General features: G+C 32.3%; 1 protein-coding gene and 1 non-coding gene across 2 annotated transcripts; one reads left to right on the plus strand and one right to left on the minus strand.

Moving 5' to 3' along the window:
* Positions 1-4,532: 4,532 nt before the first annotated feature.
* LOC100306054 (multiple organellar RNA editing factor 6-like) lies at positions 4,533-7,971 on the plus strand. The gene is made up of 3 exons (NM_001249903.2): positions 4,533-5,117; positions 5,195-5,260; positions 7,562-7,971. The coding sequence occupies exons 1-3, from the start codon at positions 4,613-4,615 to the stop codon at positions 7,702-7,704; spliced, it is 714 nt and encodes a 237-aa protein (NP_001236832.2). The 5' UTR covers positions 4,533-4,612; the 3' UTR covers positions 7,705-7,971.
* Positions 7,972-8,762: 791 nt separating this feature from the next.
* On the minus strand, positions 8,763-12,653 carry LOC100778507 (protein NPGR2). The gene is made up of 5 exons (XR_005890392.1): positions 12,062-12,653; positions 11,099-11,262; positions 10,388-10,868; positions 10,080-10,233; positions 8,763-9,430 (listed from the first exon to the last, which is right to left on the minus strand). It is a non-coding gene; the product is annotated as a protein NPGR2 (transcript).
* Positions 12,654-12,712: the final 59 nt, after the last annotated feature.

A 12,712-nucleotide genomic window follows, 5' to 3' on the forward strand; every position in this document is an offset into this window, starting at 1 on the left:
TATTTTTAAACATTGAATAAAAATAGTTAGTTTAAGTTGTAAACAAATGTTTGATGATTCGGATCCGTCCCGTAGATTTTTTTGGTGGCACCTCCCGTAGATATCTATGATTCCCATTCGCTTTTCCATGTATAAAATATATATAAATGATTCAAAAGTTGCCAAGTTGGATAATATTCAATGAAAAAACTATTGGAGCTTAAATAATTTTGGAACGTGGTACAAATGTTTGAGATTGTGTCACACTTTATATAATATTTCATTTTTCAACGTCGCCGGTTAAGACTGATGACGTGCTTTAATTTTAGTAAAAGATAAATTTCCTTTCAGATATGAACAATTAAAAATATTCAATAAGAAAATTTAGACCTGTACATTATATTTTTTTTTATCACTAAGAAAAACCCGTAAATTATGATCGACAACATTAAATTAAAAAAATAGAATATATAATAATAATGCGTAGAAAGAGAATCTAAATATAAAAAATTATTAAATTTTTTATAACTATGAAATAAAATAAGTAAAAATATTTGATTAATAAAAATATTGCAATTAACATATTATCATAAAATTATATATTATTTATTATTCTTCGTTTCTCTTTTTATCTTTTTGGATCCTTATATAACGATTCAATATCTAATTCAAGACGTGAAGAGAAAACAAATAAGTTTTAAATGATCAAAAGATAAAAAAAAAAAAATCAAATCATCAACCAAAACAGAAAGAGGGGATAAATAAAAATTCAGAACTTGATAAATGAAAGAAACTTTACTAGCACAAAAAAATTATTTAATGGACAAAAATAAGAGGATTCATAAATATGATATGTGCAAGAATATTTTTTTAGATCCATTCTATTTGAAAGATGTATTTTCTCTCTCATAATTATTGTGAAAAAACATTTAGAATAATTAGTCTTGAGAAAGAATTCTCTTTCTTTATCATTGATCAAATTACTTTTCATCCCGCCAAAAATTTATTTTGTCGTTCTTCAACTGAAATAATAGATAGATCACTCTGTTTGTATAATAACTTGTATGTTTTGTAATATTTGAAAAAGCCATTTCATTGATAGGATTTGGTACCAGCCATTTTTCTTTAGTTTTTCAAACTATAATATAGAGGTATGAAAACCCAAGAAAAATAAACTCAACAAAAAAACATAAAGACATATGAACAAGAAAGAAAAAATTTAAATAATGTTTGTTCAAGAAACGAATGATCTTATTTATGCCCATATAAGTTTTTAGGGGTGAACATTATTAAGGTAAAGTTGAATTTAGAAGCTAATGATGACGAATTTTCGGGTCAGGTATGCTCATTTTGCAAACGTCAACACGATCAAACTTGATAGGAATATAGTTGGGTGACTTGGATCAAGACAGGTCATCAAGTTGTCTATTTAAAAAATATAAAACAACAAAAGGAAAGATAAAATATGGGAAAATTTGTAAACATTGAATTTGCCACCAAAAAAGTTGTAAACATTCAAAGAAAATAAATATTTTGCTTCAAAAGTTAGATTTAAAAATTAAAAGTTTAATATATTTTTAATTCTTCAAAATATTAAAAAATTTAGTTTTAATCCATAAAAAATATTCACTTTTAATTTATGAAATTACGCAAAGGAGGGGTATTCATAGGTTGGATTGATTTGTCTCAAAAGTAAAGTCAAATCTAAATTAATTATATTTCGTGGACATTGATCGTTTCGGATTAAAAAAAAGGATAAATCTAAAAGGTTAATCAAATTAACTTGACCAATTTAATTGGTTTGTTTTAATTTTATTTATTGAATTCATTGAATCAACCTAATTTGGTGAGTATTTATAATTAGAAGTGGTGTGATTTTTTTTTAATAGTTAAAAATTAAGAAGAGAGTTATCAAAATTTACAACAATTCATGTGATCAGTTGAACTAATTGAGTTATATCTTATTGATAAATGACTTGATTTTAATATCTCAATAAATATTATTATTAATTAAAATGTAGTGTTTTTAAAAATACATACATAGAAATTAAAACAAAAAATTATGATACTGTGAATGCTATTATATAGGAGGAGATCCACTCATCCGTTCAATATATCCCCTCAGTAAAGCCATTGACTAGTTTATTGGACGTAATTGATCCATGCGGATCTAGACCCGTCGTCATAGACACATCTTGCAATGTTTGTTCTATGAGATCCATCAGTTTTTGGTGAACGTGTAAAGAACCACCACATTGAAAATATTCACTTAAGGTCTTGTTTGGAAGGGTTTATTTAAATTAATCTTATCATATAATACTCGTATACAAGTTTGAAAAGCTTATAAGAAAGCACCTTATGATATATCTATAAGCTCTTTTCAGCTTCTTTCAATAAGCTTATGAAATAACTTGTGTCTGTCAAAAAAGAAGAAGAAAAGAAATAGCTCGTGAAAAAACTTATAGATTTTATAAAAGCAGTTTAAATTTAGTTTTTTTTTATTATAAAAATAACTGATACATAAATACTTATATAGTAATTTTTATTTAATCAAATCCTAATTAAATTGTTTTCCAAACGATCAAATCTATGTAACGACAATTCTTACCGTACTGCTACAGAAAAATGCTAATCGTATTTAAGAGGAAATACTTTTCCCGGATGTAACAAAACATAAATAAATTAAGAGGAGAAAATAATATTGACCAATTGATCGATTGTTTTGAAGTTTTCATGTATTAAGAGACTATTTATGTGGTTTTTGATAAAAAAAATATTTTCATTTTGAAAAGAATTATTTAAAAAAACAACGTATTTTTAATAAACTATTAATAAAATTTTTATTAATTCAAATGTTGAATCATATTTATAAATTACCATAATTATAATTACAAATGACCATAAATTAGTAATAGTGTGAGTTGATCTTTCTTTTTCTTAAAGAAGACAAACTTAATTCATTATTGAAAATTAACTGAGAAATACAACTAGGCATAACATTAAACAAAATGGGATTAGCATAGTCAATGGAAGCCCTAGCGGAACCATCATATTAGCGTATCGCCTAATAAACTTGACCTTAAAGTTACACTGTGAGAGAAGTATAGCCTTGCATTCAGCCAGAATCGAACCCACCTCAGATACATAAACAACTTCATTAAAAACATATTGGTATAGACTTACATATTGGTAATAAGTTAAAGACCCATATTATATGAAAAATATATTTTATGAAATAATTTAAAATTAATGATTTATGAAGGTCTCAAATTTGTGACTTTTGCGTTATTAGTATGACATTCTAACCAATTAAATTACTAGACTAATTATATTAAAAAAAATTAACGTCAATATATATACTACTAAAATTTCTAATATATATTTAATGCACATATAAGTTTATATAATTAATTTTGATCTAATAATAATGTATTTATATATATATATATATATTTTTATTAAATCTATATGTAAACTTATATTTAAAATTTATATATGTAAAATAATATTATTAGATCAATGAGTTAAAACGTATGTTAATAACGCGAAAATTACATGTTCATACTGGTATGTGTCATTAATTTTAAATTATTTTATAAAATATATTTTTAATATAATATGAGGATTATGAATCAGTATGTTTGGTAATCGGTAAGCCTCTTACATATTTGTAATCCGAAGATTGTTAATTCGTATTTATTGCTAAATGTATTGAAAAAAAACTTAAATGCAGGCAAAAAATCCCTAAAAACATGATCTAATATAGGCTTATAGTCCAACTCAAAAATAACGAAAGAAAGGCCCAATTACACTACCCAAGATAAAGCATGAAGGAGACCCAATACTTCACCCTGGATAACTGCAAAAGATATAGTCCTAGCAGCCAAGAATCTGACCATGGTGATATCTAATACACATCCTCCAACCACGTTGATCTCTCTTCTTTAAAAACTAGGATCTGAAAAGTTGTATTTTTAATTATTTTCAATGTCATGTCATTTAATTGCTAGATATATCTAGTAATAAGTAATAACGTTGCTGTAAAAAAAATAAAAAATCTAGTAATAATACAATGAATATTTGTCTTACCGAATTACATTAATTGAATCCCAAGTAACATGCATAAATAACTATTTTTTATGCATAAAGATGGAATTGTTACGTGAAAATAGATATGTGAATAAACGAAATAACTTGAAATCAGTAGAGAAAGTAGTATATCTATAAACATTATTATGCAATATTACAATTAAAAAATTTCCTTAACAAATAATTATTCAATTTTTTAAAATATATTATTTTTCAACATTTTAAGAGAATTAAAAAATATTTTTCAAATTTAATCTTCACCAAAGATGCACTAATCAGTAATCATCTTGTCTAATAACGTCGACCATCTCTTTCAGTAGTACTTCTTAAAGTATCTTGGGCCTTGGTAGTTGGTAGGAGGACTCATTTTTTTTTTTTGGGTGAATAGATGATAACACATTTGTTATTGGATCACCGATAACAAAAGATGGTGTATTTATTCTAATTTTAAATTTCTGATATTCGTGGATAAAAAGGGTGGGAATCGGATTAGGTTCTGCGTGCACAGGCGAAAACCCTAATCCTGAGGCACTGAAAGTGTGATATGGCAAGAGTCATTTCCTCTTCCTGCGCACGCCTCGCAATGCGCCTCTTCTCCACCACCACCACAGCCACCGCGTTCGCCGTCACTTTACCCAAACCCTCATCACTCTCCCTCTCATCGCGTCGATTCCTCTTCCCTCTATCCCATGCCATCGTCCCTCCCTCCACCCGCGTCGCCGGAATCCGGTGCCGCGTTAACCGCGCCGGAGACTCGGCGTACTCACCGCTGAACTCGGGGTCGTCGTCTTCGTCGTTCAGCGACCGCCCCCCCACGGAGATGGCGCCGCTCTTCCCCGGCTGCGACTACAACCACTGGCTCATCGTCATGGAGAATCCCGGTGGTGAGGGCGCCAACAAGCAGCAGATGATCGATTGCTACATCCAAACCCTAGCCAAGGTTCTCGGCAGTGAGGAGGAAGCTAAGAAGAAGATTTACAATGTTTCCTGTGAGAGGTACTTTGGATTCGGCTGCGAGATTGATGAAGAAACTTCTAATAAGCTCGAAGGTATGTTTTCTTGTAGTTGAAGTTTTTGAATGAATGATTTTGTTACGTTTTGTGTTCACACTTTTTAATCTGTATAGGGTTGCCTGGTGTTCTGTTTGTGCTGCCGGATTCGTATGTTGATCCTGAGAACAAGGACTATGGTGGTGAGGGTTTAACGCTTTGTGTTTGTTAGTATTATAAGTGACTTGTTCTTCCAAATTTAATAATTATTTTGTGCTTCTAATTTATAGTATTTTCGTCACTTTATGTATTAAGTGATTATGTATTACATCATGTTTATCTGTTTGAGAAACACATTTCCTTTTGAAAATATGAAGCTGATTCCTAATATTTGGCCTTTTAATTATGTTTATTTATTATTCAATAATATGTCAGATTGTCAGTCCATGTTGATAAAGCTAGATTATGTAAGTTTAGCTTATGATGTAAGGACTTACATCAAATGTATCTCTAAACTGTTCTGCGCTTTATATACTTTGTGAAGATGCAGATCAGTGGAGATGAAATCTGTTTCAGCTTTTGTACAGAGTTTTTATAATGTTTCCTTTTGACTAGTAATGCCTAACTGTACCTTTTGACTAGTAATGCCTAACTGTACTCTATGGAGATGGATTATCACTTATTTGAAGTAAAAAATCTTGTCTGCATCTGTTGCATTCTTTTTTACTTTGCCACATTGTTGCGTGTATTCTGGAAATTTGTTGTATTTGCTACCTTTCTCCCTTTTATTGGCAGTCCATCTTGGCAAAGCTAAAAACTCTCAAAAGGGTAATGGCTAGCTTTGAATGCTAATGGACTAACATAAAAATTCTCTTCTATCCTGTATTGTTGCTTCACTAACTTGTGGAGTTTCAGAATCATTGGAGTTGATACATAAACCCACCTGATATGCCTATTCTTCCAGGCCTGTAGTGCCATTTTTCTTTTTAACAAATTTAAACTGAAAAAGTTGTTTGCATCTGCTACATTGCTTTGTCATACCATTGTGTGTTTTCTGGAAATTTGTTGTGTGTTTGGTTTCATGTTGGATTTTCAGAATCACATTAAAATACTATTTAACATTCTTTGGTAAATTTTCACATGTTTGGTCCATGTCGAGGAATTGATTTTGAGTTGAAACAACTTTAGGTAATTTTTGTGTTGGATTGAGTTTTTACTTCTAACTTGCTTTTCTAAAGAAAACACTCAAATATAAATTACGTCACTTCAAAATCAATTTTGCCAACATTTATCCAAAGTTCTAAACACTATTTGCAATGATATGTTTGCATTGTGGGCTGCAGCCTTAGGATAGGGTGATTAAAGAAATGGTATTTATTAATGTTCAATATAATTGGTGAGGAATACCCTACTTTTTCTCTCTTTATTGACAGTCCATCTTGGCAAAGCTAAAAACTCTCAATGGGTAATGGCTAGCTTTGAATGCTAATGGACTCACATAAAACTTCTCTTCTATCCTTTTCTGTTGCTCCACAAACTTATGGAGTTTCAGAATCATTGGAGTTGATACATAAAACCAACTGATACCTCTTCTTTGAGGCAAGTAGTGTCAGGCTTAGGATAGGGTGATTGAAAAAATGGTATTTATTAATGTTCAATATAATTGGTGAGGATATCCTACTTTTTCCCCCTTTATTGACAGTCCATCTTGGCAAAGCTAAAAGCTCGCAATGGGGAATGGCTAGCTTTGAATGCTAATGGACTTGCATAAAATTTCTCTTCTATCTTGTTCTGTTGCTTCACAAACTTATGGAGCTTCAGAATCATTGGAGTTGATACATAAAACCAACAGATACCTCTTCTTTGAGGCCAGTAGTGTTAGTTTTCTGTTTGTTTTTAATAAATTAAGTTGAGTTGCAGTCCATCTTGGCAAAGCTAATAACTCTTGAGTAATGTTTAGTTTTGAATGCTAATAGACTTGCATAGAAATTCTCTCCTTCTGTTCTGTTATTTCACTCATTTATGGAGTTGCAGAATTTTTGGAGTTGATACAAAAAAATAGACATTGCCTCTTTTCATGCTAGTGCATAATTATTTTAATTATAGTTCATATTTCAGAAGATTACTCATGTAATTTAGCAAAAATTCTTGGTCCCTGTTTTTTCTCGAGTTGTGATTGAGCATTTTATAGTATGTTCTCTTTCATTTCCATGTTTTATCCATTTATGTGAATATTAAATGGTTATCATTTTTACTATACAATGACATTTTTGTAAGTTGATTCAGTAAAGTAGGTCAATGGGCAAAGGCTAGGGTTGAGTCTACATTTTATAACAGTAAAGAGGTTCCCCCTGGCCTTTCTTGCTCGTCCCAAAACATTTTTGTGAAATTGTGTTACACCCTTGTTGCTTCTTATTATTCTTGGTTACCAATGGTCCCGTTTTTTTCATAATACATCGTCTCAAGTTAATAATTGGTTACAAAATTTGTTACCAATGATGCAGCTGAATTATTTGTGAATGGAGAGATCGTCCAGAGATCACCTGAAAGACAGAGAAGGGTGGAACCACAGCCACAAAGGCATCAGGACAGACCACGATACAATGATAGAACAAGGTATGTCCGGCGCAGAGAAAACATGCAGTGAAGGACCAATTTGAGATAGGGAGAGGGATGTGATGTACATACACTATGGAAGTACTTTGTTACATGCACTATTTTAGTCTTGCCTTTGGAGACATTCCATATATTTCCGGTGGGGTAACTCAAATGTTTGTTGTCAAACTTCTATGGCTGTATCAGATGGACACCTCTTCGTTATCATTTTTACTATAAACATAATGTTGGACTCTTTTCACGTCATTTTTTCCCCAACAAAGTTGCCATAGGTGATTTGGTTCTGATGTGTTTCATATCCGATTTCTCTCAACTGGACATGGAGAAGAGAATTCCAAAATTGTATTTATAGGTTAGGTTTCTCAACGCCAACAAAATATCTTACTTATAAGTTATACTTAAGCTTAGTCATGCTTTAATCTACACCCAGAAGCAAGTCAGACATTGAAAATAGGTTGCCAACGACTTCGTTCCTGGTATTGTCTTCGGTAAAAGGCCTACCCGCAGACTCTAAAAAACCTAAAATTATTTTTCTGCATCAGGGAGTTTTCCTCTTCTAGTACGATTAACACTAAACAAATTACTTAACTACGCAAACAAACATTCAGAAGTATCCCAATCAGTTATTTTTTTAATGATTTTTTACTACTGGAGTAATAAAGATGTAAATAAAATCCAAAACATCAAGAAAAACTAATTAAGAAAGCCACATCGATGGATTGTAACTCGTACACCTTTCAATATATGCGATAAAATTTCTTTTACAACCCTTGCCTTAAAGCACGTTTGAGTTGTTGCATTCACCTGTGAAACAGCAAATCACACAATTGAATAAATAATAACACTTCGTTGAAATAACAAATCATTTGCTTAGCACCGGGAGTGAAAGCAAGGAGGTATGTTTACAGGCATGACTGTCTTCGAAAATTCCATCTTCAAAACCTTTGTTGTGCATTTAATAGGTTTGAATGATTTTAGCATAAACAAGAGATAAATCAGTGTGGGTTTATTTTGTTGATAATTAGCAAATCAATAAAATAAAAAATAAATTAGTATTTGGTAGAAATCAAAGGTGGTGTTGTGATAATGGTTTCGTGAAATTCATCGCATACATGGTATTATCCCTGTGCGAACTAAATGAAATTAAGTTCAGAACTAATTAAGTATATGAGGCTAGGCTGTTAGCTATTGTCAATTATCTAGCTTCTTGGACATGGATAGAAATGATGCACAAACTATTCATCTTTCGACCAACATAAAAGGACCAATAAATTATTAATTACATTATGGCAACATAAGAGAAACATTTATCTGTGTTCTTTCTCCTCCTATATCATTTCACCTATAAAAAAGAAGTTAAAAAAAAAGCCGGACTTTACAACCAGACTTGTAACTTACTATGAATCTATGATATATGTCAACAAAATAAAGTTGAAAGTGTTATCTAAAGAGTTCAATGGAAGAAGATTCTTCAAGAAAAGCTGCTGCTTCAAAGCATTCAACAGTTTCCATTGCTGATGTCCCCAAATTAGCTTTGTAGAGCAGTCCAGGATTGTACCAAGCAGGAGGGTTTGTTCTGTCAAGGCGTAGTGCATCGGTGAGAAGGCTTCTAACAATTGAAGATGATTGATCACCAAGTTGTCTGAGTACACAGGCTGTGGATATCAAACTTGGCACATGGTTGGGCTCAATATCCAATCCTTTCCTATATGATTTCAAAGCTTCTCGATGAAGACCTCTGGCTTCAAAAAGTAAACCTGTAAAATTCTAACATGAATTATGCTACATGAAAAATGAAAGTTTGAATTGTAAAACAGGTTAGCTTCAGTAAAATTAAGAATTCATATTTTTCTGGAAAATTATGCTCTCTCTAAAATGTAGATTCTAATAAGAGATACTTACTTTTGGCACCAACTTGAAATATTACCAAGTGGCTTAAGAAGGAAAAGTATTCCCAAGAAAATATATGCTGTAGTATAACGAGAACTCACTCTTCAATATACACCATCAGATTTGAGCAAGTGTCGGCCACTTTTCACTAAGAATCTATATTCTTTCTAAGAAAATAATGTAGAATGTAGATTCTATTAAGAGATATTTGCTTTTGGCACTAGAAAGATTACCAAGTGGCTAAAGAAATACAGGTGTTCTCAAGAAAGTACGTGCTATAGTAATGCATCTTTGCTCTGGCCCACATAAAATCCAATAAGAAAAAATACTTTTTCCATAGCTTTAAATATAACGAAAACTCACACCTTTCAATCTACACCATCACATTTGTGTCAATGTTGGCCACTTTTCAGTAACTGAGAATCTATATCTTCAAATATCAATGACAAGAAAGAGACTGAACAAACATAGAACCTTTGAAGGCTAGGGAGCGAAGTTAGAAGATAAGAGATATACCTTTTGTGTGCCATCTAGAAGCAGAATAGGGATTAATAGCCTCAGATTTTACAAGACAAACTTCAGCATCTTGCCACTTCGATAAGGCTGGGTACACATTGGCTAAATCAAGCCATATATCCATTTCCAGACTTCTGTCACGGTTTCCCTTATTCTGTACAAAAGATAAATCAGAAAAGTAATTTTTATTATTCTACATATGTTAAAAGGTAGACTTTAAGTGAAGCTTCTAATCTTCCTTTCCCATTGATAATTTGAGTTATTAAAGAATCTGAGAGATATATTCTACATTTATCATTGACACATACCTTCACAACATTACTTGCTGTGCCTAAACTTTTATTTTGGACCTGAAGAACTGCAAGAGTATGTGTCTCAACTGCATTCTTTAATTTTCCCTGTGCAATCCGTAGTTTAGCTTTAGTTCTCAACAATTCATCTTGATCCCATTTCCCACTTTGGTCTAGAGCAGCATCTATAACAAGCTCTGCATCTACAAACTTTTGTTGAGCTGATAAAATCCGTGCTAGTAGAATATATCCACTAACACTAGATCCACCCTCAAGCTTAATCAGTTTCTTTTCATGATCAAACGCAATGCTTAACTTCCTCTGTTCAGCATATTCTAGACAAAGATGAAGGACAATGTAAAGATCACTTTCCCTCATCATTCCCTCAGCAAGCTGGCATTGTGATAGCAACAGAGACCAGAACATACCTGAGGCCCAAGCGTCCTGCGTATCTGGACAATTACGCATAGCAGTTATGGCGGGAAAGAATGAAGGGAATTAGTTACAACTGTTTTCCATTTCAGAATTCTGCTCGAAAAGCTGTTAGGAATCTGTTATTGCAATCTTGCTTTGTAAATTCTGTTATTACACAGAATCACCTCACAAAGTGTATTTAAATAAGATTGCAATGAATGAAATGGTAAGAAGAATTCTAGCTTATCATCTTAGTGTGTAACGAAGGTTCCCTTGTCTTCGAAATCAAGGGCCATTCTCCTCTGCTCGTATCACATTGCATCACTTTGCGAACGGCATCTATTGGGTTCACATCTTCTAGATATAGAAACTTTCAACTTGGGAATGACAGCAGCAATACCTATTCCTTCAAACACATGAAGTCCAGCTTCGATATTGCCTTTCTGATACTCAAGTCTTCCAAGCAATGCTCTGGCTTCCTATTGTGGAAAGGTCCTTTAGTTTCATCTTTATAATGAAGAGGCTTCCCAAGTATCAATAAAATCAAATATTGGGATAAGGCCCTAATTTCTTACCCAAAAAACCACATGATACAGCTTAAGAAAGAAGCATAGAAAGCTTAACATATGGCACAAAAGAAGATAAAGTTCATTTAGGGGTCAATTGTTGCACCCTTTAAGTCTAATTGCAGACATATGTGAGCATGAAATCCAATCATTTCCAATAAATGCACTTACCACTTATGCATTACTTAAAACATTTCAAACACCAGAACTCTGTTCCGAAAAGTCATTAAACTTTTCTTTTGAACAGTGCAAAGACCAGAGAACTCGGTTGTAAGGTAAGTACTTTCTCACTAGACCAAAAGCTTAAGCTCCTAGTCTGAGAGCAAATTTTTCTTATGGACTTGATTTTATCGTTCACATTGAATGATTTCATGTAATATTTTAATTGTTCCAAAGTACTCCAATATCATAGAAATAATTAAATTCAGTTTTTCTCGTTATGTCACTGTTTCCAGGCTTCAATATCATAGAATCTATTGCAATAAAAATAGAGCATGTTTGGGATGGTAAGTGCATGCAAAGATGAATTATTGTTGAGGAAATATATATATTATTTTTGTGTGTTCTGCCAAAAAATTATTTTATTTCTTCGAAATAACTAACCAGATCAAGAACCCATCACTATCAGCATCATGGCTGGAATGTTAAGTTCAAGAATCTTAAGATGATGCTACATGGGTAAATAAAAAGGAAAAAGAAAACTTTATCTGACCTCATAGTTCAAATAACCACTTTCACGGAGAGAGGACTCTGCTTCTTCAATGTTGGTATTGTCCACCTTTGTGTCAATTTCACCAGGTCGAGATGATAAACCACCACTTGCCGAATAGTCCCTCGTTGCCAGTGACTCTGATGAATAACTTAATTCATCTACTCTTACTGCTCCCCCGAACATATACACTTTATCATTTTTCTCAATCCTGTACTAATCTGCTTCTTACTTATCAAACTCTTAGCTCTCATACTGAAACATCCCACTCGACACTTTCCTGAAACATCGTCATAGAACAACATAAGAGTTGAACCACTTCAAGCTGCATGAGTGTACTTGCCACACGTATATAACATATTTGCAAACAACCTTAAAAGAACATGGGCATTTATATCAACTTTTGACGTCAAATTTTGTGCATTTGCTTGCTTTGAAGTACACAACGCAATTCCAGGTCAACAAAGTCAACCAACCCAAATCAAGGAAATGATCAAAATTCAACATTTTCACACCCAAGTAACCCAACTTGCTGATCAACAAAACTAAGAAGCAAAACAAGATGCTTTTTTAAAAAAATTATATTCAGACAGAGACGATCTTACTTACCTACATACGGCCACTATTATAGTGAGTGCAATGGCGAAGTGTTGC

Source organism: Glycine max, chromosome 20, assembly GCF_000004515.6.
Source record: "Glycine max cultivar Williams 82 chromosome 20, Glycine_max_v4.0, whole genome shotgun sequence".
Taxonomy (NCBI): domain Eukaryota; kingdom Viridiplantae; phylum Streptophyta; class Magnoliopsida; order Fabales; family Fabaceae; genus Glycine; species Glycine max.

What these genes read in the sequence shown, in the direction of transcription:
- LOC100306054 (NM_001249903.2), top strand. Translation starts at nt 4,613, where the DNA reads ATGGCAAGAGTCATTTCCTCTTCCTGCGCACGCCTCGCAATGCGCCTC. An exon ending in AACTTCTAATAAGCTCGAAG is followed by an intron (nt 5,118 to 5,194) that starts GTATGTTTTCTT and finishes TAATCTGTATAG; the next exon opens with GGTTGCCTGGTGTTCTGTTT. An exon ending in TGAGAACAAGGACTATGGTG is followed by an intron (nt 5,261 to 7,561) that starts GTGAGGGTTTAA and finishes CCAATGATGCAG; the next exon opens with CTGAATTATTTGTGAATGGA.